Genomic DNA, 27,252 nt, shown 5'->3' with positions numbered 1-27,252 from the left:
CCTAGAAGCTCCCTAGATCATTTTCCAATCACCTAAGCAAAACACCTTGAACTCAAAATAGTACAAGGCATATATACCTAAGTATACGCAATATAGCGTTACCACAAAGGACATAATTATTAATCCTGAGGAAATAATTGGCTTTCATATTAAATAAGCTTTGCATAACTGTGATCTTGGATAACCTTGCTATGATTATCAAATTTTAAAAAAACGCAATTATACAAGATTATGACATTTTTTTTTATCATAGATAGCCTATAATCGTATCTTACAGTAGATATGTATCACATCCAGAGGTGGGTGAAATACGTTTAAAAATTAAATTTAAAATAGAGATCAAATGAGAAAAGGTATTTAAAATATATAATAAATAATAAATTTTTTGTGCAGTTATTTGAAATGCAAAATAGAAAAAGGATGATAAATGTAGATTTCTTATAAATTAAACAATTCCTACATAAACATTCCTTAAGTTAAAGTACCTACATAACGATTGTATCCCACTATAAGTTTAGTTTAAGAAGTACCGGGCTTGTATGAGCTTTCTATATCTTTGACAGAGTTCCAAAAGGACTATGGTAAAATAAAACTTGATAACGTTTTCCATCAGAATCCTTTAAGTGGTTTCAGAAACTGTTTAGGCCCTGTAAGATACTCTAGAAACCAGCCAGAGAAAAAGAAAAATTCTGGGATGATTAGGTGTATAATATGGCTCAATAATAAATAACAATGTTTCCGATCCATAACTTCACAAATGGTGTCCAGACCATTATGTGCCCTTTATAGTATTGGATGTCTATAGCTCTTGAAAGCACCTAGAAAAAGAATAAGTTTTAAAAAGCATCTCTTTCTATTTCCCAAAAATTGACTTTATTTACCGTAAAAAATGCCAGTTTCTGCCTTAAAAATGTGTATCTCAAATACCTACCTACAGACCAAAAGTACTTCTGGCTAATCTTAGCAAAAATCATGCATGCACATGTTGAAAATATCATAATCAAACAATAAACTAAAATGAATCCTGATTTATCTTAATCAAATAATGCACAAAACTCATCAGCGTAAAACAAAAATGCTTGTTATTGGGATACGATTATTTATGAGCTCGCTATCACTTGTTTGCGCACCACTTAAATATTCTAAGCGAGAATTTATACCATTCGGGCATTCAAAATGAACAGCTCGCAGTTCCTGCAGCAAGCAAGTAAAGAATTTCCCCTTCTAGCCATTTACAATAAGTTCACTTACAGCTGGAAGAGTTAATGAAATTTCGACAAGAAAAGAGATGCGGGCAATACTCCTGGTTAAGTCAAAGAAAAGCCCGCCCGATATTGTTAACAAGACAAGAATGCGAAATTAGGAAAATGACTTGCGAGGTTTCTTTTTTGATGAATTTACTATAAGTAACGTGTATGTTGTAGATGAGCACGCGTGAGAAGGTGACCGTTTTGGACCTGATGATAAAGTGGTTTAACAACAACCCATTTTCACCAGTTGAAATGATTCCCGAGGCATGTATTGGAATATTAAATGACATGCAAAGTGCAGCTATTCTCAAACAAGTTTCTTTTAAACGAACAAGTATATTAAGACAAAGTGTGGCTCGTTTATCGTTGTATATCAGAAGGAAGCGTGCCAAATTTACAAACAAGCCTGAAGTGTTTTACATTCAGTATTAGTTATCTTATCTATTACGCGCAACTAATATGTTATCTAAAATAAAGAGGAAATGTGCAAACAAATAATATATTATTAATTTGTACAAATGTTACACAAAATTATTACAATGACTGGAATGTGTATCATTTGAAAGATGATGTAAATGCAATCTGTGAGACGTTTTCACTTAAATTCGCGTTTTAAAAAAATGTAAAACTACATTATCTTTACGAGTATAATAATAACAACGAATGTTGTGGGGAGTTAGCGTCAAAAATTGACTTAAGAGAGAGGTAATTCAATTAAAGTAAAACAACAATCGCTAACTCCTTGGAAGGTAACAGCTTTTACGACATACGGATCGATTGGATTATTTGAAATACGGCCGATCCGCAGACGACGAAAATGAAAAGGGCGAGCAGCCATGGACCGACTGGGTAACTGTCTTCTTGTGGCCTCTGAAATGAGAACTAGTCGAAATGGGTTAACAATATGGTATTTACTTACAGATGATTTTGGTACGTTTCCACGGTTTACGACGTTTTTGCTCGCCTTCTCGTTTGCAATGCGCATTCGTTGTTTGGGTGCCATTATTTGAAATAATTAAAAAACGTCTTTATAAAAATTAAAGCAAATTTGCGTGCAAGAAGTTGACACGTCTGCTTGGAAATTGAAGAAATGCGGTGTTGGACAAATGTTTTTATTTCTCATAAGACGTCACCGCTGTGGCAAAGTTCACGTCACTTTCTCTACGTATACGGTGTGATTCGAATTAATTGCCACTTTCATTACTTGTGTCATTAGTGTGTAATCAAAGCTTGTGTAAAAGTGCACGTTAATTATAATTATCGCAAACTTTGGAAGGTTAATTGCAGTTTATAATTATATGTCAATTACCAATCATGAAAGGTATTTGTTTTACTTTCCCTAATGACTTCTTCAAAATTTTGTCGGTAATTCCTCAAGCACTGAATTGCTTTTCAAGTATAAATTTGAAGAATTAAAAAGAAATTCTAAATCAAATGCTATATTATTTAGGTCTTATTAAAAAAATCCTTTGCAATCACTAGGTTCTTAGGATTTTCTCATAGATAATGTAGATTCCCAAATTCTTATCGGTTTTTTTGTGACTCCTTTTGACTAATTTTTAGAGTGTTTGGTATGCTTGTTAGAGATGTTCTCAGAAAGATATTTAGAGATTCACTGTGGCGTATTTACGGGGGGGGGGGGGGGGAGGAAGGGGATATATCCCCCCCCCCCAGAAGAATTGAGTTATCATCATAGCTATTAGGTATTTAGGTAATACTCCGCTATCCGCTCCGCCCACTTTAAAATAAAGGCATATATATATAGGTATATATAGAGAGCAATTTTGGTTTTGGTTAAAGTCTAAAGTCACTAAAATCTAAATATTCTGTAGTATTCAGTATTCACTATTCAGTGAGTGATCAGTGTTGGCAGTCAACGATTTGGCTATTCGGCATCGATCGGCAATTCGCTACATTGATGCCCAGAATAACAAATAGGTATCTAGGTACTTAGTACTGCTACTGAGGTGAGGTACCTGCGTCCTGCCTTTCACGAAATGACGAAAATAAGAATTTTAAATTTTAAAAACAGGAATTTTTTTTGCCCATAACTTTTGATTGAGACATCTAATCGAAAAAGTACGAATCGTTTTGGATTCTACGCACCCAAATTAATAAGAAAAAGTTTTTTCCCGAGAAATTTTGGTGCAGTTGATTTTTGGTAAAAAAAGGAAGGTTATACACTGCCTTTTTTTGCCCCGAAAAAAAATTGTCTCAGATCGACCCGGAAAAAAATTTTTCTTATAGAATGTGGCCTGTAGAATCCGTAATTCCAAACAGTTCCAAGATCGGACTACTAGATCAAAAGTTACAGCCCTTTGAATTTTTTGTCGAAATTGGTTTTTTACCCATAAATATACCTATTATTCAAAGTTTTCGTTGGCTAATTAAAGCAAAAGCAATAAAGGGGCCTGTCAGCAGTTAGAATACCGTTTGAATCTAATCTTTTTCGCCTGTACAATAATAAATAGATAAATGACTACCAGCATCAGCAACCTGCAGGCTGCAACCCAATGTCTATTTCTTACCCCCCCCCCTTCCCCTACTAGTACGCACTGGGTGACTGTATGTGCCACGAACTTGTTTAACCCCCCCCCCCCAGAATAAATTTCTACGTACGCCCCCGCGGTTCATAAGAAAAAATGTATTCTAAAAACCTAGCTATACACAGTGTGTATAATCAATGATTTTACGTTAAAGCGGTTTCGGTGGAACGCAACCCAGCAGTCACCTTCTTAAGCTTAACCTCAAAATAATTTTTTGAATTTTTATTAAATAGTCTTCAGGAAAACCCTTTTTTCAGTATTCTCTGCCAGAAATAAAAAATTAGAGAGGACTCCCTTGATCATTGCTACCCGCAGTGAGTATTTTAAGTTCGGCATCAAAAGCCATTCGGTAATGACTTCTCCACCTCCGGATGTTACCAAAACATTAACCTACCTATTAGAAGTAGAAACGGTCGCCCAAGACATTCTCACATTGAAAGACACAAAGCTAGAACTAGCCCACACGTTATCCAAGTTGCAAGAATCCCTGCGAGCCTTTCAAGCTTCGCAAGAGAAAAAATCATTCATAAAAGTGGGCTCAATTTTCATAGAATATCCTACCGGCCACTGCGAGCAGTTAGTCCGAAAAGGTAGTTTGCGTCCGTTTATATTACGTAATGAGCGCATGTTGCAGAAATCGAAAACGTGAAAGAACAGTACGAGGTCACCTCCAAAGAATTGAAGGACAAGTTATCTAAGAAGAGGGATATCGAACACGAGCCCAAAATCGAAGGAATTGGTCTACGTCCGCTTTCTCATACCGAAGCGATCGGTTTACTGAAAGGTTTTGGCCTTGATTCGTAAGGTCTATTGTAATATGATTAATAAATCGATTGTTTCTGCAATTACTTTGATTGGTAGTGCAGTTGGCGTGGTATGCTACTTTTACAGAAGATCACGTAAGATTTGTTGGAAACCGATTGGAACTGTAGGTGATCTGTTAATCTACCCGTTGAAAAGTGGACGGCGGGTTTCAATTAAAAGTGCAGTTTGTACACAGTTCGGATTGGAAGCCGGGATGCTGAAGGACAGGTAGTGAAGCGTTGTAAGGGAGTAATAGTTGACCTTGGTATTTACGCAGGTGTCTTGTAGTGTACAATGAAGAGACGAAAGCGTTTCAGACAGCGAGAAACTTCCCCAGGTTGCTGCTGATCGAAACAAAGACCAATAAGGGTGGTTTTACTTTAATCAGCCCCGGTACTGTTCCGCTTGGAATTACAATTCCGAAATTAGGGAATAGTCGCGAAGATTACGTTGTGTGCGTCCCCTCACATTGTTACTTGCCTCACTTGATGTACTTCCAGGATGTGGAATGGTGAAAAAGTGTTCACCATAGACTGTGGGGATGAAGCGGCAGAATGGATTTCGAAAACTCTCTTAGGGTATTGTTACGGTTTACGGTTGGGTTACCACGATGGATCCCGTAAGAGAGATATACGCAAATTCCACAGTAGATACATAGAAATGTATCCCAAATTAAAACGTGCTACTTCTGTATGTCTTACACTACCATACAAAATAAACCTACTTTTCTTTTCCAGGGCAAGTATAGCGATTTGTCTACGATTTTATTATTGACCGACTCATCCGTGAATGACGTGATTAGTAGAGTTACTAACGTATCAAAGCATAATTTTCGGCCAAATATCGTGATCGGAGGTGCAAATATAGAACCATACTCGGAGGATAACTGGGATCGAATTAAAGTTGGAGATGTCGTTCTTAAAAGTGTCATGCCATGCCCTCGATGCTCGATAACTACAATCGACCCTGAAAGCGGATTGCACAATGAGGGCTTCGAACCTATTACCACAATGAAAAAGTAAGCGCCGTCGGTCACCGTGTTATCTTTAACGAGATCTTTGCTTCAGGTATAGAAAATTGACCAAGTACAATTCGGGGTTGAGCTATCCAAATTTAGGGGTTTATATGAGCGTGGAGCATCCGGGAAGAATTTGCGTGGGTGACGTGGTGTACATACCAGATAACTGAAAATATTTTTGTTTGCCCTTCATTGTCATGCACTTATAATGTCTAAGCTTATGATTTGTTCCTTGTTCTGAATAGTGAATATACCTATCAAGTTAGTGGTAGAACAGATGGCGCTGTTTTAATCTGAACTTTCCCTTGCACTTTTTGTAAACTTTCTGGACTTTTATGTTTAAATAAAGGCAATATTATTATTAACGTACTTTGCAAGTATCCTGTTATTTGCGGGTGGTAAAAATGGATTGGAGATGGTTAAAATTGATCCATGCAACAAACATTACAAAACTGAGTAGCCATAAAAGGTGAACGTAACATGATCTCTGGAACTATGGTCATGGTCAAAGGTAAGTACAAATAAAATGAGAAAATTGAATAAATTTAAAAAATAAATAACAAAATACTTGTAAAATACCCGCCTGCATATAACTACAGAAAGTATCAGTCTGCTTTTGTGACGTGAGCAATCGCAGACTACAGCTCATAGTTATATGTAGTAGGCTCTGGTTTTAGGAATGACTACCATACTGCTTTGATAAAAAATTTTGACGTTACAATGATCTATGATTTTACACCGGGTGGTGCCTAGTGCGACGCAGCATAGGGATTTCAATGGTAATTTCTTTACAGTCAATTACTAGCTTCCCTAATTATTTTAGAGCAAAAGTTTAAATACGTTTTTTTTTTAGAGAAAAAAATACTGCATCTGTTCATACTATTACTCATAATTTTCCGTTTTTCAAAACCGTAGAAATCGACAAAATAAAAAGGTTCATTTTACAATAAATCAAATATGCCTTGGAATTACCTAAAAAAAAACAGCGATCACGTTTCATTATTTGCCTTTGACGGATATTAAATTTATATTTGTTTATAAATTAGTTAAAGAACTGCAAGTGCAATAACGTTCAAAATGTCCGTCAAAACCATCAGGAAAACGACAATACATTCAACGTTTTGGCTGCAGTAGCGGAAAATCCGAATATAAGTTTAGGAACGAATCTTCTTCAAATCCGTTTTTTTTATTCGATTATGTAGGTACTCTGATTCCGGAAAATGATAAACAAATAGTATCTGATACAGATGCAGCATACATTCTCTAAAAAAACATTACCCTGATGCCTTTTCTTGCATCGGATAGTTGTAACAGAATTAAATATGAAAATCGTTCAACGTCAAACAACGATAACTTAGATACGATGCGCTTGTAGTTTGTTAAAAGATTCCAAAGCATCACTGATTTATAAAAATGTAATTTTTTATTTTCTCGATTTCTACGGTTTTGAAAAATGGAAAATTATAACTAAAAGTATGAACAGATGCAGTATTTTTTTCTCTAAAAAAAACGTATTTAGACTTTTGCTCTATAATAATTAGGGGAGCTAGTAATTGACTATAAAGAAATTACCATTGAAATCCCTATGCTGCGTTGCGCTAGGCACCACCCTGTATATTTATGCTCACAGTTATTTAAAAACCTTTCACATTCACAAAATTTAACGTTATTCATTGTTCATACATGGAAGAACAGCGTTTTGTACACTGAATGTAGTCCCTGTCCCCAAAGTTCAGGTTTTTTTATGTTTCTTTTGTTATACAGGGTGGTGACTTGCGTAACGCATCATAGGGATTTCAATGTAACATTTATAACATGCGATTATTGGTTCCCCAAATTATTTTAGAGCAAAAATGTATTAAAGTTTTTTGTAGAATCAACCGTATTCGTTTTCAATTTTTTTCATATGACGGAAAATTGGAAAAATAAAACCCGTATCTTTTTCAATAATCTGCGATGTGAAAGAAATGGCGCTATTAATTTGTAAAGTTTGCCAGGCAAAAAAGAAGATACTTTAACAATATTTAAGAAAAAATATCAGAAAAAATTGTTCTATCAAATGACACGAAAAGTCAAAATGACTTCCATAAGAAAAAACAAAGTTGATGATGATTAACCGGAGACGAAACGTCAGAATTAAAATTTAAAACTAGCATCTTGTAAAGGGGAAAAAAGTGGCTGTAATAATGTGTATTCTCTCGTGTATTCTGTTCTGAACTTAATTTTATTTCGTGCTCCGCGTCCCATTTTTAATACCATTGGAATTTTGTCACACGAAAATGTCACTGACAGACCTGTTTATTACAAATCTTCACCAATTAATTACAGAAATTGCATTACGCTATGATATAATTGAAAACACTTACATTATAATTAAAACTTAAACTCTTTATACTTTTTCGTCTGTTTTGTATCCAAATTTTGCTGTCGCTTTCTTTTATTCTGAAAATTTAAAATTAATCACAAGTATACGATGAAAATGTGAACGTACTTTCTGCTTGGCGACGTGCTCAGCTAACATATCACTGAGATCTTCCTTTTGCAACTGTGATTGATTCTCCCGCATCTGCTGCTCGTATCGTACCGCCATAGCGTCACTGTCCATATCAAGTTCTGACGGATCTAACGCCAATTCGACCATTCCCTCTCGCTGGTCGCCAGAGGAAATTCCACGTTTGGAAGTCATGGGAGGTGGCGCTCCCAGACCAGTCATGTCATATACGTGAGCGCTCGCCATCATGGCCGCACCGAGACGTTCGTTGCGTTTTTCGGGGAGGATGTGGTACAACACGGGAGTTTCCCCTCTGAATTTAATGTTAGTGTTAGCAAAGAAATTTTTTTTCTATTTGGGGGCAAATTTCTACAATGGATTTCGAGTACTATGCTGTGTTGTCAATATATATTTTCATTCCAATAACAATAATTTTCATATACTTTGGCAACATGGCATTGTGTCTGAAACACCACTGTACTGGACCACGATAATAGATAAATTGCATAATTATACTCTTTGATGTTAGATATTTACCCTTCCATCTCGCTTTCAATCTTCTTCTTCCTTAGTTCAATAGCTTCAGGTGTTTCCATTCCGGCAGGAATGCTCGTCAGTCCACTCGGAGTGACCAGGCCTTCGGCCGGGGTGATTAAACCTGTCTCATCTGTGAGACCAGGTTTATCCTTATCGTCATCCTCCTCTTCTTCTTCGCTCTCTTCCTCCGATTCCGATTCAAGTTCTCCCCACAAGGACCGATCGATATTTATATCTTCCCCGACATCCTAAACAATCACACTATATAATCAGTAACAAAACCGTTAAAACTCACATCTATGTTGGCTTGATGTGTACCGAATACGTCGCCGTAAAGCGGTTTACCGGTTTCGTCGACCGGCGGTTTACCCCAGCCGCCGGCGTGGTAACCGAACGAACATCCGTCCGGAATTGGCGCGTTTAAGCCGGGGATTTTCAAATTTGGGTAACTGGGAGGCGGCCCGTAACGTTGCATGGCAATCAGCCAAGGCGGTGGCACCTTGTGCGCATTTGGTCCGACGGGCATTCCCAATGCGGTACGTAACTCTTCAGAGAGGTCCCCCGGTTTCTTCTCTTTTAGACGCGTTTCGAACTCCTTGCCCTCGTAGTAAAGGTCCCCGTGGATCGTCATCTTCGGTTTTGTTTGCCATCTAACATAAGAGAATGGAAATCAAGGTACAAACTGTTTAATATTACGGAAGGTTTCCAACATTCTAAAAATATGTACCTTAAGGGTGTTTTAATGCCGGGAACTGAACAGATAGTTTGTAACTGGTATATGCATCCTTTAAAAGTTTAAAATAAAGCCTATGTATTTATGCATTAGATGCCGCTGCGATGCAACATGGCCGCCGATCTCAACAACCAATCAAAAATTAGACACTATTAACGCCACTGTTGTCTATAAAATCACTGTATACCTAAATTACAGTAACTCTATACAGACAGTGGATGTTATTTTCTATTGGTAGAGGGGAGATCCGCTATGTTTTGGGCATATACGATTGGTAAAAATTAACCTGTAAACCAAAATGAATTTATCTTGCTCAACATCACTGAACTATAATTATAGTCGACAGCATTATTGTAACCATTGTAAATCAATGACAAATTGGAAAAAACATGGCCGACATGGAGCATTATGGAAACTTTATAGACAGTGCAGAAGCCCAGCCGCTATGTTGCAGCGAAAATTCAAACAAGGGGTAGGCAACACACAATACACGTATGACATCTGTGCCCAAAGTAAACATTTATCACATGACCTGTGACTTACTTGAAAAACGCATCGTGTAACTTTTGATAATCAATGTCAATCTTGCCAAGTTTCGGCCGAGCTCTCTCCCTCATTTTCGCCTTGAGAGTTTTCGTCTCATCCTTATCCTGCAACGAGGCGCGCATTTCCATAATGCCCGTCCTTTTTATAAAATCCGGCAAATTGAACGGAGGTTTTTCTATGCCCCGTTTTCCCTGTAGGTACTTGCGCTTGAAACACCAATGCCGGGGCACCTAATTACAGCGATATAATCCGCTCGGATGTCACGAATTGAGACTCACCTGAACTGTGTTTCTGTGCGCTTTAAGTTGGACCAAAAGCTTGGGATCTCTCGCCGTAACATCGTGCATTTCGACAACGTCTGGCCGATTCACCAACTGCTTCAGCTCGGCGACGCTCAGTCGTGTTAATTTCTTTAGCTTCCTCTTGGACATCTTAGACTTGTCCTCTTTGATTTTCTGAAAGCAGAGGTTAGATTTAACATTGAAAGGCAGATAAACAAACCTCGTCCGCCTCCTCCATTTCTTCTTGAAACTGATCGCCGAGCAGTGGCAAGGTTTTGTTTGACAAAGTCGTAGGAGTGGCCAGTTGAGGAGGTGGAATTAAAGGCTTTGTGTCCGCGATTTTAAATGCCTCGAAGATGTGGAAAAACTGTCGATATTGCGGGGCTAGCTCGTGTAAACCCAAACTTTCTTGTATATACCTAGAAAAGCGTAGATGAGTCCCGGATTACTTTAATGGTACTTACTCAACATCGAGGTCGGGGATGTCTTTTGTAGTTCCCGAACTGGCAACCTCACCATTCTGAAGCTTTTTATTCTTCTTTCTTTTCTTCTTTTTTTTGTTTTTGGTGGTTTTCGCCACATCCTTTGAAGCCTTTGGTATATTTTCCGACTCTGGTGCTTCCTACAATTACAGCTATGTAATAAAAGAGCGCTGTGAATAGCAACAACGTACATTTTCATCCCGTTCCCATACTGGTGTAGATGCAACGACTTCACCTGAAACCGCCGCGTTTTCCTCGGTGCCCAACTCTAAAGCCCTCCTATTTTTAAGTGCCAATACTTGCTCGATTACTTGTGGCAGCACAACCTCAGTGGTACCGTTACCTTCGATCAGTTGATCCGGTGGGTCGACCTTAAGGGACAGTAGTGAAGGTAAGGGTTGCTCGCCTGGCATTAACGCCATTCCTTGTAGTGCCAAGTTCTGACCTTCTAAAAAAGTACAATGACAAGTCGACGAATGGGGAGATACAAATGAGTTACCAAAATCCTCGCTAGTAGCCCATCCTTGGGTACCGGGTGCTCCTCCGTACACTGGAGGTTGAAGTAAAGCTTCTGGAGGAATCCCAGATAGCTCGGGTGGCTCCAATACTCCTGTTGGATTTAGTAGTATCGGGGGTGGCTGCATTATATTCATCTACAAAAGGAAGCTTTACAATGGAGCAAGTCATAACCTAAAAGTTACCGGAGGATTTCCATCATTCATGGTGAAGCGGCTTGTTATTCAAATTTAACTATTTGCAACAACTGATAAATAAATTGTAAATAAACCGTTTATTAATCAATATAAATAAAAACAGATAATTTACTAGGGGTGAAATCGTAACCAACCGTAACAAAATGATATTTTTAAAGTTGGCGACACTGTTAGTTTAGGCACGAGCGTAAGTTAGGTTATGAAAGCCTCATGTTTTGATTTGAAATTTTTTTAGTTCCCGAATAGAAATGGAAATGAAAACGCAGCAACTAAAGGAGTTTCTATTTGATTTTGACAATGATAGTCCATTTTCGAAGAACGAAAAATTAAATCAAGAATTAATCTTCACAGAATCGCTATGGAAAAACCTCCAGCACAACTTTCAACACGAAACTCTGGAGGGTTTCTTTAAAGGGCTACCCGAAGAGGAGCGCGAGTTGTATTTTAAGTTTGGTATCGAGTGCATACTGAACTTTATTCAAATTAACTTTACCGGCCCCACAATTGTACAACAGCTCGACGAATTTCTCAATAAGACATGTGCAGATTTCGATTACAAGAGCCGTCTCTCAGTAGATAACGAAGACATTAATGTCAACACAAAGCATGCCGTTTTACTCTGTGCCGCATCGGCTATTTTTAAACACTGCGAGTATACTAGCCTCAATTGTTGGTGGCAATGGCGAGCTTTAATGATTCACCAACAGATTCTGGACGATTTGAGCCCTAAGTTGCTGGCCGAAGTAGAGGAATTACACAAAAAATTGCTAGACCTAAACTTAGAGTCGCATTTCCAAGCTTTATTGGAGCTGGAGCAGGTGCAGCTCTATCAAATTTACAGGGACATTCCAAAATCGGAGCTGCATCTTAAAAATGCCAGGGAATTGTTGGGTGTTAAGCACGACCTGGTGGGGGCTTTGGGAAGACGAACAAAGTACCAACAGAACGACGTTGCTCAATTACAGCTGATTGTTAGTATCGGCGAGAATACGACCCGATGTGATGTTCGCGAATTTACGGTTGCCAAAAATTTAGCGTTAGAAGACGATGTTCGATTGGATACCGTACAATTTAAGGCGGCACCTAATTTACCCATGCTAACGGATTTGGAACAGAAGTTTTTAGTTCTATCTGTGAGACAACTGATCATCTCGCAGCCTCGGGATAATTTATACTACGAGGAAATCAAGCCATATCTCGATTACTTGTTGCACCAAAGAAACACGTGGGCGGTACGTGCTGTTGTACTGTTGATACGTTGTAAACTCGAATCGTCGCATAAACGCACAATAGAGCGTTGCCTGCTGCAGTGCGAGGAGGTTATGCAATGTGTGGGCCGGGAGGAGCCGCAGTTTTACAACCGTTTAACCGGAGTGTTTTGCACTCATTTTCTTCCAATTTGGAAAATTGAGGAACAGCTGGCCGAGCTTATGCTGAACACTGGACTGATTAAAGCGAGCTTAGACATTTACCTTCGACTAAAACTGTGGGAGGAAGTAATCGTGTGCTATACTCTGTTAAAATTGCGACACAAAGCTACCGAGATCATCAAGGAACAATTGGAAGTGAACCCCACCGTAAAGCTTTGGTGTTTACTAGGCGATTCAACCGACGATGTTGATTGCTACCAAACTGCCTGGGAGATGTCCCGGCACCGTAGTAGTAGAGCTCAGCGTCACTGGGGCGAGTATCTCTACTACCGCAAGCAATACATGGCTGCGATTCCGCACTTTGAGGAATCTCTAAGAATTAATCCCTTGCAAGTCGAAGTGTGGCTTCACTATGGATTTGCCGCCTTGGAAATGGAAAATTGGCAGTGCGCCGCTACCGCTTACAAACGCTACACGACGTTAGAACCGGGAAATTTCCAGGCGTGGAATAATCTCGCGAAAACTTACATTAAATTGGGCCACAAACGTGCCGCCCATCAAGCTTTACACGACGCCATCAAGTGCAACTTTGACAACTGGAAGGTTTGGGATAATTTAATGGTTGTTAGTGTCGATGTTAACGCATTTTCTGACGTTATCAACGCCTATCACCGAATTCTGGACCTAAAAGGAAGTCACGTAGATCCTGAAGTTTTACAAGCGCTAGTCTCCCACGTCACTTGCAGTACAAAAGAACCTAATTTACTGTTGAGGAGGACACAGGAATTGTTTGGCCGACTGACCAGCATTTGTCCTTTACACGGGATTCTTTGGGAATTGTACGCCGATTTGGCAACAGATGTCACTACAGTAGCTCAGAGGCTGCAACGTGCTCACAGGGGATACACGCAAACGGGATGGGAAAAGGATATTGGCCAATGCAAGGAAGTGTTACGATTATGTGATAAATTAGGGGAGTGTGCTTTAAATAACGAGATTAAATCGTCAGATTTAATTGTTAGTAACGCGAGGCTAAGCCTGACCTCATCTTTATCTGCAATTAAAAAACAGCAGTTTAACGAACCCCTTGATGTTGATAATCTTAGCTCGCTAGTGCAACAAGTTACGGAAAAATGTAGGACTGCACATTCTAGTAGTTAGGTGCTTTTATTAAAGTTGTTACGTTTTTGTATAAATAAATGACTTTTTTAACATATATTTATTATATTCGTGGCGGAGGAGATGGCCAGATTCATTATAACGAATAGTCTCAAAGTACTATCATGTACATACTACCTATCTATACTTGTGCTGGGGGTGTAGCACACAGAACCCCCGGGTTACCAAAGAGTAGGGGGTGCTGTGGAGATCATTTTTCTTGGAAAATTGTGGAAAGAGACGATTCACCTTGGGGAGTGGAGACGATATTGTAAAAAAAATGGTTAAGGGGGTTGTTCCGCCATTAATTTTAAATATATTAGGCACATAGTTGGTATACCTGATCACAGGGTCTTTTTTATTGTAATTGGTACCAATTTTCTTTTCAAGGTCCCCTAACCTTTTAAGGTATTTCTGCTTCAAAGAAAACATAATGGCAAAAGTCGATTTAGAGCTCAAAAAGGTACGTAAACCAAGATAAAAACGTACAAAACGCTTACATTAACCTTAGGCCTTTACAGAGCTGCAACAGAAGGCCATCGAAACCGCCCAACAATTAAAACTGTCCGACATTCAAATCGAGAATTTAAAGCGGAACAAACAGCACGCCGCACTTACGGAAAGGTCTCGAGTGTATTCCAATTTTGTCAATCTTAACAGTTTGCTGTTTTAGAGAGATTTCGAATTTGAATTCCAGCACAAATACCTACGACAGTATAGGTCGTATGTTTATGCTGTCGCCGTTAAGCGAGATCAAGGAGAATCTCAAAAAGAAACAGGCAACGGCAGAGGAGAAGATTAAAACTTTAGAAAACAATAAAGCATACCTCGAGAGGAGTTTGAAAGATTCAGAGAATAACCTGCGAGAGATGGTGCAACAGAGAAAAGACGCGCTCGAATGATTTATTTGTATTAAAATTACAATAATGCTATTTACTATTAAATTAAAGTGTTAAGCTTGTGATTCTAATGCCGTTTCGAATAGTAGGGGCAGTGCTGCGGGTTTTTCGTCGGAGTACAGCGGCTTGTGTAGTAGTTTAAATATACCAGTACCGATAGCGGCGGGCATTCCCATTATGATGTTTTCTGAAACGCCATTTATTTTATCCGTTTGTCCGTAATACGCTGCATCGAAGAGGTGATCGGCGGTTTTCTCAAACTGAAACATTTTATTAGCTGCTGTATTTACTGAAGTCCTAGGCAAAAAAGACATTTCATTTATGAGAAAATTTGAATGAATATCTGAAGCTGTTTTTATCCACTTTTTCCTTTTTAAAATAGTTTAAAGTATTTCGTTGTAGCCCCCAAACTTTAATTCATTTATCTGTGTGGGGCTGGATGGTATTTGATACCAGGAAAGAGATATTTCATGAATTTCCCACAAGAATTTATGTTGAAATTCCGAGATCTCTTCTTTCTTGGAATATACCTGTGTGTGGCTGGGCCTCGTGTTACACATCCCCTCAAATTTTTAGAACATTAGTATTCTTGTGGTTATTTTTCAAGGAGGCCATGGAATCTTTACTCTTTTTTTAAATGTTTTGGAAAACAACACAGCAACAGGGAATGTTCCAGAGCCTTCTTTGAAAATGATCACAAGAGTGCTGAAAGTTTAACAATTCAGGAGGTCAAGTCCGAGGGGTCTGGGGGTTATGCAATACTCCCCAGCAGACACAGGTATACATACAGGAAAGAAATATTCCGTGAATCTCCCTCACAAATTATTGGAATTCCGAGAGCTTTTGGTCAGGACACGAAAACACATGCAATCCTAGGTCTAGCTACTAATTCATGCAAATGTACTAAAAGAGATATGTCTTTTTCACTTTGGATGGCAATTTAGCTAGGAAAGGTGGATTACCGAGGCCAAGTTGAAAACCGACTGCTTCATTTTCGCCAATCCGTCACGAGTGATCCCCAAAACCTCGCCCGTATGCGTCATCTGCGCGGCGAGTAGCATTATGTGCCGATAATCGACGCTCATTCCGTGATTTTCCATTACCATTTTGATTTCGTGCATAATGGTTTGCCTAAAGAATGAAAATCACCAAACGCCGAAGTAAGCACACTTTACCTCGCCGCTTCTATTCCCAAAGTGTGGAACACTTCGATTATATTATTCGAAATGGTCCTGTGGCCGTCTACACCGTATGTCGCCATTACCTCTCGCAGATTGTCACCCTCCACACAGAGATTGTAGTGGGAAACGCCCTGTTTGTCTTCTCTAGCTATTACCGCTCTGTTAACAGTTGGTAGACCCTTTATTACAACGTCGGGGATGACCTGTTTCAACTCTTGCAGTGCAAAATTGAGTCTCTGCGAATGTTTCGAATGATTTGCTCGCACGAGGATTACAGTATCGGACACTACCTCCACATCATTTGGTTTCAACTTTAATCGAGACGTGCACAAACTGCAATGGGGGTAATAGAGAAAAGTTATCGTACTAAAAGTGTAGGTACCTGTAACGAATTGTTTCTGTATTCACTTCCAGTTGCAGCAGATTAATCCTTTCACAATCTATTTTTATCATCAGAAAACAGTCACTTTTCATATACACATCATCGATGTACGATGTGATCTACAAAGACCAAAAGTGGAACAAATATCTACACTGGAAGGTTCCCATACCTCGCCTAACCTTGTTCGTTCCACTCTTCCTTTTACTCGCCTTGCGAATTCAGGATTGTGTGGGTCGACTAAAGACGCTCTAATTATAGGAGTACTAATGCTTTTGGACGCGTTAATGATTTCCTTTATTCTGCAAAAAGCTTACAGTATACCTACCCATCCACCGCATATAATCTCACCTTGGAACGCCCTGCGTAATGTTCATACTGGCGACGCCGGCAAAATGGAAAGTTTTCAGCGTCATCTGGGTGCCGGGTTCGCCGATACTTTGCGCGGCCAACGCGCCCACGGCGGTGCCCGGTTCGATCACGGATCTCGCGAATTTTTGGCCGCAGGTCTCGAGGAACGTGACAAGCTGACTGCAGGTGAGTCTCTCGATTTCCTTTACGGCGGCGCCGTTTCCGAACTTTTCGCAGATCCTCTCCAGCTTACAGGCTATCGCCTCCATGAATTTACTGAAAGAAAATGGCGCGTTTTACACAATTTATAGTTATATCGCAAAGATCTAAAAATCTAAAAAAGGAAAAGAAAGGCGCTCTCACAACTACTCAACAATAGCCACCGACCAACACGACGTATTACACACCATTGTCCTGTAATTGGGATAATTTTTTGTTCTGTTGGGCAATTAATAGTACATTATATATCAAGGTAGAGAAGTCCAGTATTATTGCCTGAGCACCAAGATTACATCTCGAGGCGCTTGCGCCGAGGGGTGTAAGGTGCGAAGGCAATAAGAGACTTCTCTACCGTGGTATATATACTATTTTTTTCACTACTAGCACTTGAAATCCTCTAAATTAACATATTATATTGATAAGAGAGTTAACGGTTGGACAGAATTTTTGTTTATTAATTTAACATGTCAATCAAGTACGTGGAAGTACAAGTCAAACAGGCCGTATTTTGTTCTGTCATTGAGATTTTTCAAAGAGTAATTTCGTTCGAATTTTTTCAAAATGTGATAATTTTAGGTATGTAATTTCTCTGGAAATTGCGAATGGTGGCAATTATTCGTTTTAGAGAACTTGTCTAAACGTTCATTGAGCGAAATTTCGGGTTGTGTTTTCTAAAAGTGACAGCGTGACAGTTCTCATTATTGACTACTAGTTAATAATAAAAAATTATTAACCACTTTGAACAAATGCCGAGAAAGCCTACTTTACAAGTGGAAAAAAGGTTAATAATCATGTCATCAGACGCTAGTAGTGAAAAAATATTATTATTATAACACGTTGCACTCACCTAATTTAACCGCGCCCCCACCAATAACTTTCAACTCTCCACCCAATCCGCTCTAAGAAATTTGCAACAGCAACCTCCATCGACGACGCCAGCGCATCACACATCATAATAATAAATAATAATAATGACTTTATTTGGACACACTATGACAAATATACAGTGTGGGAGGTTGGCAACGGAACATAGGGAGGAAAATACATTTTCGGCAATTCCTGCTCGCCATTTTAACTTACAGGAAAAATAAAAACATTATCGGATAGATAATTAAAATATCCATCGGATAATAATAATAATAATAATCTTTATTGTTCCGTTGACATTTATATCATGAACAAATTAATCTTCACTAGCAAGAAAAAGAAAACCATCAAACATAACATTCGAATTTAAAAGAAAAGCACAACATAAAAAAAAAGGTATAGCAAAATCAATATCTATTCTTCGGCTGTAGGTACTCCATACGAAAGAGAGCAAATTTCTTAATTTATTTACTTTTGTAATTATTGATATTCTGTCACTCATTCAACAGAAATGATCTCAACTTCATAGTCTCCATCAGAAAAATTGTTTCTGTTTAAATTTTGTAATATTGTAAATATAACACGATCTGGAAAAATAGTAACAAGCTCTTTTCTGAGAGGTTGGTATAGTGGGCACTCAAAGAAGAAATGTTGGAGAGTTTCGCATTGATGTGTGTTGCATGTAGTACATATATCTGTGAGTTTTATTTTATAGTTGATTTTATTGACGTACAGGGTGGCCAAATAAGAATGCGAGGTACTGTATCTGGGAACCTGTCCATCGTAGAGGCTTGCGGTAAAAAAATTTATTACTAAAACGGCCACAAGAAAAACCTGGAAAATATTTTTAAGTTTCTGCAACGGCCGCTAGGGGCGTAACTGCAATCTGGAATCTGTGAATTTCGCTATATTAACCTAACAAAAAAATGTCCGGTCTTTGAAGTTGACGATAATCTGAACAATTTTTGTTTGACAATTTTTCCTGTATCTCTAAAAATGAAGTGGTGGGGGGTATTCAAAGGTTTCCGTAAAGAACACCCTGTATCTTCGAAACGATTGAGCCGATTTTAACAAACTCGGGTTAATTGAAAAGAGTTATTCTTCGGCTACAAATATTATAATATTTGAGGTTTTGTTAGTTTCACATATCGCCGCTTGAGGGTTTTTTTAGACATTCCGACAAAAATGGTTAATTTTCTCAAAAAAATTAAATGCGTTGGTTTGATTTTTTTTCATAAAAAAGTAGCTAAATGATGTCTAAACAAGCTCGCGAAAACCGCATCTCGATATCTTGTTCCTAACCTAAAATTTAGGCCAAAGATAATTTTGTACTCTCAAAATTTTATTTTTTTTAAGCTAATTTTTCCGGAATTATTTTTATTATATAATTTGTGGTCCTAAGGTGCATCGATTTAAAAAAGGAAATGCCTCTAGATATCGAGATGCTGTTTTTGCGAACTTGTTTAGGCATCATTTAACAACTTTTTCATGAAAAAAAAAATCGGACCAATGCATTTAATTTTTTTGAAAAAATTAACCATTTCTGTCGGAATGTCGAAAAAAGCGCTCAAGCGGTGATATGTGAAACTAACAAAACTTCAAATAGTATAATATTTGTAGGTGAAGGCTCTTTTGAACTAACCCGACTTTGTTTAAATCGGCTCAGCTATTTCGAAGATACAGGGTGTTCTTTACAGAAACCTTTGAATACCCCCCACCACTGCATTTTTAGAGATACAGGAAAAATTGTCAAACAAAAATTGTTCAGATTATCGTCAACTTCAAAGACCGGACATTTTTTTGCTAGGTTAATATAGCGGAATTCACAGAAACATCACTTTTTTAGCTTCCAGATTGCAGTTACGCCCTCTAGCGGCCATTTCAGAAACTTAAAAATATTTTCCAGGTTTTGCTCGTGGCCGTTTCAGTAATAAATTTTTTTACCGCAAGCCTCTACGATGGATAGATTCTCAGATACAATACCTCGCATTCTTAATTGGCCACCCTGTACATTACTACCATATCTTTATTGTGAGTTTTAATTTGCATTAAGATTCTTTTATGTTTCAAGGGAATCGGCAATCTTATGATGGAGTCTGATGTGTTTGCGAGAGGGTTTTGTTTCAGAGTGTTACAATATACACTCAAAAGTACTTTATCCCAATCATCGTTAGTTTTTGTTAGTGTATTTATCAAGGGTGTCTAAAATGTAATTGTTATCTACCCATTCTAGGTTAAGGTACCTAATCTTCGCGAATGCTCTCTATGAACTTTTTGATTTGTGTGTACCGAAATACAATAATTTTTGTTTTATCCACGTCAACAGTTAGGCTGTTAACAGAACGGTAACTTTCTAGTGCCCGTAATGCTTTTCTCATGTTTGGCGCAGACTTAGCAAATATGACCAAATCATCAGCGTACATTAAAAGCGTTATATCAGTTCCGGCATCTAAAGGAGCTCCACTTACTCCTTAATTTTTCAAAAACGCTTCCATGTCTGCTGTGAAGAAAGAAAAGAGTAAGGGACTTAGAACATCACCCTGTAGCACACCTTTGGTGATATTAATTGCCTCTGATTGACGCCCCTCTTGCTCGATCTGCAATGTCGCTTTAGAGTAAAAACCTTTTATTAATCTTATGAGTTTAGCACTTATTCCCGTTTTACCATAAAAGATCGTGTTGAATTGAATCAAATGCCTTTTTGAAATCTACAAATAGAACGTACATCCTTTGCTTTTTTAAACGAATATTATTAAAAATAATTGCATTAAGTATAAAAATATTGTCTTGACAGTCCCTTCCTCTTCTAAAACCACACTGATCTTCTGGTAATATTTGAGATTCTTTTACAAAGTTCAATATTCTATTATAAATAATATAGTTAAATATTTTGGATATAATAATTATACTGTAAAAGATTGACCTGTCATCAAACTTGACTGAAAATAAATCACGAACTTCGCCGTGTATTATTCCCAGTACAAAACGATTTTACAATAAAGACCTTTTTTTCTGTACTGTAATTATTATTCTAGTTGGCGTGTTTATTAGAGATGACAGTTAAATCAAAGAATTAGGTGACAAATGCTGTAGGTAAATCATGGCCAACCAATTTTTTACTACCTTTTTAGATTTATTTATTTAACTTTTATCCTTTTAAAAAATCGGTTAGGCACGCTTTTTTGGTGACATCTAATTTAATTATCTCTCCGAGGGTGTTTTTAATTTTTCTTTAGGTTGAAATGGGAAGCAGGAATTGCCGAAAATTTTCCCAAGTAATTTCCTTATGTCCCGCCATCAACCTGCCACGGTGTCGCATGACGACACACTTAACCCAACTACTCATGGCTGAAGAAACAATGGAATGAGCGGACACGCATCCATTTCAGTTTTACCACCCGTGTCAGCATGAATAATGCTGTCAGATGGATTCCGGGCCTATAAACCTAACAGGCGACTGAAATTGACGAAGCGCATGGCTCCAATTGAGTAAAACACACAAGGAAGAATTCGAACTCTTGAGTTCCTTTGGAGCACCCGCTACCGCATACACTTTCTACATAATTATGCTTCTCTAATAAAACAACATGACAGTACCAGTATTGGTTTTCACATCACAAGAATCTACGTACCTTAACTCGCTCTTAAAGTCTTCACTGCACTCGTTCAAAGAGTTTGTTGCTAAAAACGCCTTTGTTGCTCGACGAATTTGATCAGCATCTAAAGCAATTTCGTCCCTATAAGGACACTTCGCGCGTATGTGGGCCAAGACACGATCGAAATCCACCGGACAATCTTTTCCTATTTCAAAAACGGTTTACACAAACACACTACCGCCAGACTTAGCAATTACCTTCCATACAAGAGGGATCTAAGCCGTCACATCCGTACGAAATCTGAATGATATCGCCTTCGGCGTTACGCACCGACCCGTCGTAATGCACCACCAAGTCTTCTAGTGACTAAACGTACAAAATTAATTTCCACCGTTTGCTCGCGTCCAATTTACCTTAACTAAACGTCGCTGCATGTAGCCGGTCTCTGCAGTTTTAACGGCGGTATCCACCAGCCCCTCTCTGCCGCCCATGGTGTGAAAGAAAAACTCGGTCGGCGTTAAGCCCGAATAGAAGCTATTCTCGACAAAGCCCTTCGCCGCAGGGGTCTTCGCTGTAAGGCGCCGGTTAAAGTGGCAAACGGAAACGCCCCGATACTTACAGTTGTGTTCGAAGTGCGGCAAAGATCGATCGTTAAATCCGTTGGGCACGCGTTTGCCGTTTAACGCTTGCTGCCCTACGCACGCTATCATCTGGGAAATGTTGATAAATGAACCTAAAATTGAACCCTTTATTAGGCAAGTGGCAGAGCTGGGCAGTATTCCATTTTGTAAATACTTTTTAGTATTCAAATCCTTTAAAGTATTCAAATACTTTGTAATTAAATACTTTTATGGAAGCAGTTTTTTACCAAAAATCGACTGCACTAAAATTTCTCGGGAAAACACTTTTTCTTGTTAATTTTGGTGCGTAGAATCCAAAACAATTCGTACTTTTTCGATGAGACTTCTCAATCAAGAGCTATAGACTAGAAAGCAATTTCCAAAAAAAATTCAAAGGGCTGTAACTTTTGAACTAGTAGCCCAATCTTGGAATTGTTTGAAATTATGGATTCTACAGGCCACGTTCTATAAGAAAATTTTTTTTCCGGGTCGTTCTGAGACAATTTTTTTTTCGGGGCAAAAAAAAGGCAGTGTATTACCTTCCTTTTTCCCAAAAAACGACTGCACCAAAATTTCTCGGAAAAAAACTTTTTCTTATTAATTTTGGTCCGTAGAATCCAAAACAATTCGTACTTTTTCGATCAGACTTCTCAATCAAAAGTTATAGACTAGAAACCAACTTCGAAAGAAAATTCAAAGGGCTGTAACTTTTGAAGTAGTAGCCCAATCTTCAAACTGTTTGAAATTATGGATTCTACAGGCCACATTCTATAAGAAAATTTTTTTCCGGGTCGATCTGAGACAATTTTTTTTGCGGGCCTCAAAAAAAGGCAGTGTATAACCTTCCTTTTTTACCAAAAATCGACTACACCAAAATTTCTCGGGAAAACACTTTTTCTTATTAATTTTGGTGCGTAGAATCAAAAACAATTCGTACTTTTTCGATCAGACTTCTCAATCAAAAGTTATAGACTAGAAACCAATTTCGAAAGAAAATTCAAAGGGCTGTAACTTTTGAACTAGCAGCCCAATCTTGGAGCTAAAATACTTTTTGAAAGTATTCTGCCCAGCTCTGGCAAGTGGCAAACATTCCAGAAATTTCAATAGACATCGAGGCGCCATGAAAGATTAGTCATCAGCGCACAAGCGGATGTGACGGAGGAACCATCGTCCTCACTTTTTAATTTTTAATGAACTGAATCTGTCAAACGTTACCTTTCGATCCAGACAATGCCATAATTAACGGACTGTTTGTAGGATGCAACTCGGATACGCAAGCCTGTCCCGCGTGTTCACGAATAACGGATAGTTCTTTTAAAATGACAGCTTCCAACGTCTCTTCCTCACTACATCCCGGTTGACAAGGCAGCTTGCCTTCGGCCATGGCTTTAATGTACTCATCGCACTTGGAATACCTAACCACAAGTGAGTACCGTTCGCTACACAACACATCTTACCCTCCATCCAGTAAGGCGTTCTTTTTACGAATTAAGTTCTCCCCGGGCGTGACGTCGCCAATACCAATCGAAAATCCGCTATTCATCAAGAGATAGGAAGCCAATTTACCCAACCGCCACATCGATTTAATCGCAAACGCCTGCCCGAAGTCCCTCAGGATCACGTAAAATATATTGCTACCTTTTCCGCCCGAACCTAAGTGACCTTTGTCGAGCGTGCCGGCGAGTAGCTCCGAATTACGGATCAACACGTACGAGTCCTTAACGCACAGCTCCTTGTCCTTCGTGTAGGCCTTGCCTTTCGCCTCCAGGTTCGCTTTTATCGTACTTTCCCTGTTGGGCTTCAGTATGATGCCAAAAATTTGCTTGCCGGTCCATAAACGTCTAGGCTAACTGTGGATTAGTGCTCGTCAATTGAGTAATATGATAAAAACCTTTAAAATGGCGGGAGGTGGAAGATTGATGATGAGGTTTGCGTCCTCCCCTGCTAGAATTGTCGCAGCCAGTTGGGACGCGTGTACGAAATCGAGAAACGTATCCTTTTTGGTTAGAATGTAGGCGCCCGTCAGGAAATCTTGGGTGGCTGCTATGAGAAGTTCCCCGTTTCTTGGAGTTACCAAATTGTTTTTATTCTAAAAGTCGTTTCTAGTAATTTAGACCTTCAAATGTATTAACCGGGGTACACCACTTTGAAAATGCTAGAAATTTGGAAATGCTCGGAAATTTTTACCAATTGTACAGGGTAGCGCATTTCTTATAAGAGATAAGGAAAAAGGCCAACGTGTTTCATTCCTCCGGCACCCCTGACTACAGGGATACCGGAGGCGGGCTGCTCAGGGCTTCCTGGCCCTCTTCAGCCAGAGAACGGGATTGTAAGGATGGGTAAATGGGAACGGAAGGAACGGAGTTAGGGTGCTGAGGGGGAGAGTACTGCTCCAGCATTTGCCTCGTAGATTTCAACATAATGCTAGCATTATGCGAAGCTACGTATGTCTGAGGAAAACCCCCTGACAAAACCCCAGACAGAGCAATCGGCAGCGGGATTCGAACCCACAACCTCCCGAATAGCATCGGTGAGCGCGACCACTGCGCCACGTGCCTCGGTTATAAGAGATAGAAAAAAAAAAAAAACTTTAAACACAAAAGTTGTGGGGTTTGTCATAAATCGTCAGAAAATGTAAAGTAAAAAAACCAATGAATATCGCATAGTAAAAAGATGCACATTTTTAATAAAACACACAGTATATTTTTAAAAAATTGAATAATCTTTTCTTTCTGATTGCAAAAATTTATGTTAACATTTGTTTTGGCCTTTTTTTTAATATTTGCATTTATAATATATTATCAAATTGTTTGACCAAATCACAGTTGCCATAACAAAACAAAATGGCCATTATTATTTATTTATTAATATTTTTGCGCTGGTTGCGATGTTGCAATGATTTATTTACAATATAATATATATACATATTTACAGATGTACATTGAGCGTTGTTTACTCGGCAGTATTGCTGGCGAACGGCAACGGCGTATCTTCTGGGGTCGTTAGTATGCACCATTGATGGATTGATGTAATGGTAGGGAACTGACATGTCAGTTATCGGAATGTGCACCCGGCGGATGATCTGGTGCGCCCTGGCCGGTGATGGCGGTAGCGGGCTCAAGCATGTAGGAACATTTGGTCGGTTGAAGAACTCTCGGATGATGTTCCACGACGTTTCTTTATTTATTTATTTATTTATTTATTTATTTATTTATTTAACCAGAAACCATACAGAATAAAAATTCCAATTACATGGCACTGGGGCTCTGAACAAATATTAGGACTAGGATCTAATTTTATTTATTATTGAATTTCGGGGATCGTGAAAAAAGTCGATATCATTAACTGAGGATAACTTATTTAAAGCGATCAAGATCTTAATAAGTGGGGAAGTTGTGTTGTTAACTACAAAAATAGTATTAATTTGCCTTAGCTTAACAAATGGTACCTTAAGCTTAATTTCTTGAAGTAATTCGGAAGAGTATAACAAGTTGTGTAAAATTTTGAAGACAAAAATTGTGGAGGCAATGTACCGTCGGGTTTCTAACCTCGTTATATCTAAGCCGAAAGTACTATTTAAGTAATTAAGCTGGGTATCGTAAGAGATCAAATGTGGATAATTTTGGGTTGACCTAAAAAACATTACTCGGATGAACTTTTTCTGCACTTTTTCGATCATGTCTGAGTATTTGAGAGTTTGAGGAGACCAGATATATGCAGCATACTCAAGCTTGGATCTAATAAACGCATTATATAAGGTTAGCATTGTCTGTATATTCGTGAAATTGAGTGTATGCCTGATAACGAAACCAAGAAGTTTGTAACACTAATTTGTTAGGTATTCAATGTGTAAGTTAAAGTTAAGGTTGGTATTGAAAAACACGCCCAGGTCCTTAACGGAGGTGACTCGTAGTAAGACCTTTCCATTCATCTTATAGTCAAAAAGTAAGGGATTTTTCGATCTAGTAAAAGTAAGGACTTTACACTTATTGATATTTAGTTTTAGTTTATTTTTGATACACCACTTAATTACTGAGTTAATGTCCTCTTGAATATTTAAACAGTCACTTGGGGATTGGACTTTATTAAAAAGTTTTAGGTCGTCCGCAAATAGTAGTGCTTTCGAGTTTTTTATCACTCGCGGTAAATCATTTATGTATAAGAGAAACAGAAAAGGACCAAGAAGTGTTCCCTGGGGAACGCCTGATGAGGGATAAAATTCGGCTGAATTCACACCATTGAATTTCACTCTTGTTTTACGGAGAGATAAATATGATTTTAAGAATTTGACGGTCGGATTACTTACGCAATTTAAAACAAGTTTACGGAGCAAGACTTGATGGGATACTGTATCAAATGCCTTCGCAAAATCTGTATAAACACAGTCCACCTGGGCTCTCTCATCCAAGGCTCCTGCTGAGAAATGCGTAAACTGCATTAAATTTGTAATCGTTGATCTGTTCCGCGTGAAACCGTGCTGCTGATCTGCAATTATACTGCTGAGATGGGAATAAAGTCTAGTATAGATCACTCTTTCGAAAATTTTCGCTATTGCTGGTATAATTGCAATTGGGCGATAATTCTCAACTAATTTTCGGCTTCCACTTTTGTGAATTGGTGTTATTCTGGTGCATTTCCAAGCTTCAGGGAATGTACATGTTTGCAAAGCTAAATTAAATAGATGTAGTAAGGGGGTTAGCAATAAAGATGCACATGCTTTCACGATGTAGGGTGGGATTCCATCTTCGCCTATAGCCGACCTCTGTTTCAATTTTTTAATTGCTTCCAGTATCTCGGATTCATGTAACTGAGTCAAGTGCAATTTGGATAGCACCAGGTCCGATTCCACGTCATCTTCCGGTCATCGTTCCTCTCCATAGTGTAGACTGACTCGAAGAAGGATGCAAAGGCGTCCGCAATGCTTCTGGCGTCCGTTAACGAGGTGTCTTTGTACTCAAAAACTCCAAGTAGTTGACTATTCTTCCTCAACGACTTGATGTAGTTCCAGAATTTATTGGAATTCTTCCGCAGATCCATTTCAATTTGATTAATGTACCTCTTATGAGCAATGTGGATCATTCTTTTGAGTTCTTTTCTGGCTTCAATGAAGTCTTCCGATGGGCCCTGTAACCGAAACTTATTTTTCTGTTTGATTTTCTTAATAATGTCTATATTAAACCAGCTAGGATACTTATTGGCACTCCTAATTGT

General features: G+C 38.6%; 5 protein-coding genes and 1 long non-coding RNA gene across 7 annotated transcripts; 3 read left to right on the top strand and 3 right to left on the bottom strand.

Moving 5' to 3' along the window:
- Window positions 1–803: 803 nt before the first annotated feature.
- On the bottom strand, window positions 804–2,328 carry LOC116173502. The gene is made up of 3 exons (XR_004145948.1): window positions 2,170–2,328; window positions 932–2,120; window positions 804–818 (listed from the first exon to the last, which is right to left on the bottom strand). It is a non-coding gene; the product is annotated as an uncharacterized LOC116173502 (long non-coding RNA).
- Window positions 2,329–4,465: 2,137 nt separating this feature from the next.
- On the top strand, window positions 4,466–5,987 carry LOC116175010 (mitochondrial amidoxime-reducing component 1-like). The gene is made up of 5 exons (XM_031493051.1): window positions 4,466–4,828; window positions 4,878–5,054; window positions 5,101–5,290; window positions 5,338–5,618; window positions 5,668–5,987. Exons 1-5 carry the CDS (start codon window positions 4,614–4,616, stop codon window positions 5,786–5,788), a joined length of 984 nt encoding a protein of 327 aa, XP_031348911.1. The 5' UTR covers window positions 4,466–4,613; the 3' UTR covers window positions 5,789–5,987.
- A 1,911-nt stretch (window positions 5,988–7,898) lies between these two features.
- LOC116175008 (splicing factor 3B subunit 2) lies at window positions 7,899–11,551 on the bottom strand. Of its 2 annotated transcripts, none has more exons than XM_031493049.1 (11): window positions 11,390–11,551; window positions 11,188–11,341; window positions 10,880–11,133; window positions 10,671–10,828; window positions 10,427–10,625; window positions 10,204–10,380; window positions 9,923–10,155; window positions 8,942–9,296; window positions 8,647–8,894; window positions 8,110–8,422; window positions 7,899–8,060 (listed from the first exon to the last, which is right to left on the bottom strand). In XM_031493049.1, exons 1-11 carry the CDS (start codon window positions 11,408–11,410, stop codon window positions 7,992–7,994), a joined length of 2,181 nt encoding a protein of 726 aa, XP_031348909.1. In that variant the 5' UTR covers window positions 11,411–11,551; the 3' UTR covers window positions 7,899–7,991. The 2 variants fall into 2 exon arrangements, with proteins under 2 accessions (XP_031348909.1, XP_031348908.1); XM_031493048.1 differs by having other exon boundaries at window positions 10,880–11,136; window positions 11,390–11,550.
- A 15-nt stretch (window positions 11,552–11,566) lies between these two features.
- LOC116175007 (tetratricopeptide repeat protein 27) lies at window positions 11,567–13,985 on the top strand. The gene is made up of 2 exons (XM_031493046.1): window positions 11,567–11,588; window positions 11,637–13,985. The coding sequence occupies exon 2, from the start codon at window positions 11,650–11,652 to the stop codon at window positions 13,930–13,932; it is 2,283 nt and encodes a 760-aa protein (XP_031348906.1). The 5' UTR covers window positions 11,567–11,588; window positions 11,637–11,649; the 3' UTR covers window positions 13,933–13,985.
- A 273-nt stretch (window positions 13,986–14,258) lies between these two features.
- LOC116175009 (prefoldin subunit 1-like) lies at window positions 14,259–14,899 on the top strand. The gene is made up of 3 exons (XM_031493050.1): window positions 14,259–14,392; window positions 14,441–14,553; window positions 14,603–14,899. The coding sequence occupies exons 1-3, from the start codon at window positions 14,363–14,365 to the stop codon at window positions 14,829–14,831; spliced, it is 372 nt and encodes a 123-aa protein (XP_031348910.1). The 5' UTR covers window positions 14,259–14,362; the 3' UTR covers window positions 14,832–14,899.
- On the bottom strand, window positions 14,862–25,090 carry LOC116174499 (DNA-directed RNA polymerase III subunit RPC1-like). Its single transcript, XM_031492433.1, has 14 exons — window positions 24,998–25,090; window positions 23,933–24,130; window positions 23,499–23,887; window positions 23,257–23,456; window positions 22,041–22,154; window positions 21,835–21,992; window positions 21,679–21,787; window positions 21,458–21,626; window positions 16,740–17,015; window positions 16,561–16,690; window positions 16,392–16,510; window positions 16,004–16,342; window positions 15,791–15,959; window positions 14,862–15,088 (listed from the first exon to the last, which is right to left on the bottom strand). The coding sequence occupies exons 1-14, from the start codon at window positions 25,088–25,090 to the stop codon at window positions 14,882–14,884; spliced, it is 2,670 nt and encodes an 889-aa protein (XP_031348293.1). The 3' UTR covers window positions 14,862–14,881.
- Window positions 25,091–27,252: the final 2,162 nt, after the last annotated feature.

The sequence above is a fragment of the Photinus pyralis genome, unplaced genomic scaffold (assembly GCF_008802855.1).
Source record: "Photinus pyralis isolate 1611_PpyrPB1 unplaced genomic scaffold, Ppyr1.3 Ppyr1.4_LG6, whole genome shotgun sequence".
Lineage (NCBI taxonomy): Eukaryota > Metazoa > Arthropoda > Insecta > Coleoptera > Lampyridae > Photinus > Photinus pyralis.
The sequence above is the reverse complement of the archived record's forward strand: the minus strand, read 5'-3'. Positions and strand labels throughout refer to the sequence as shown.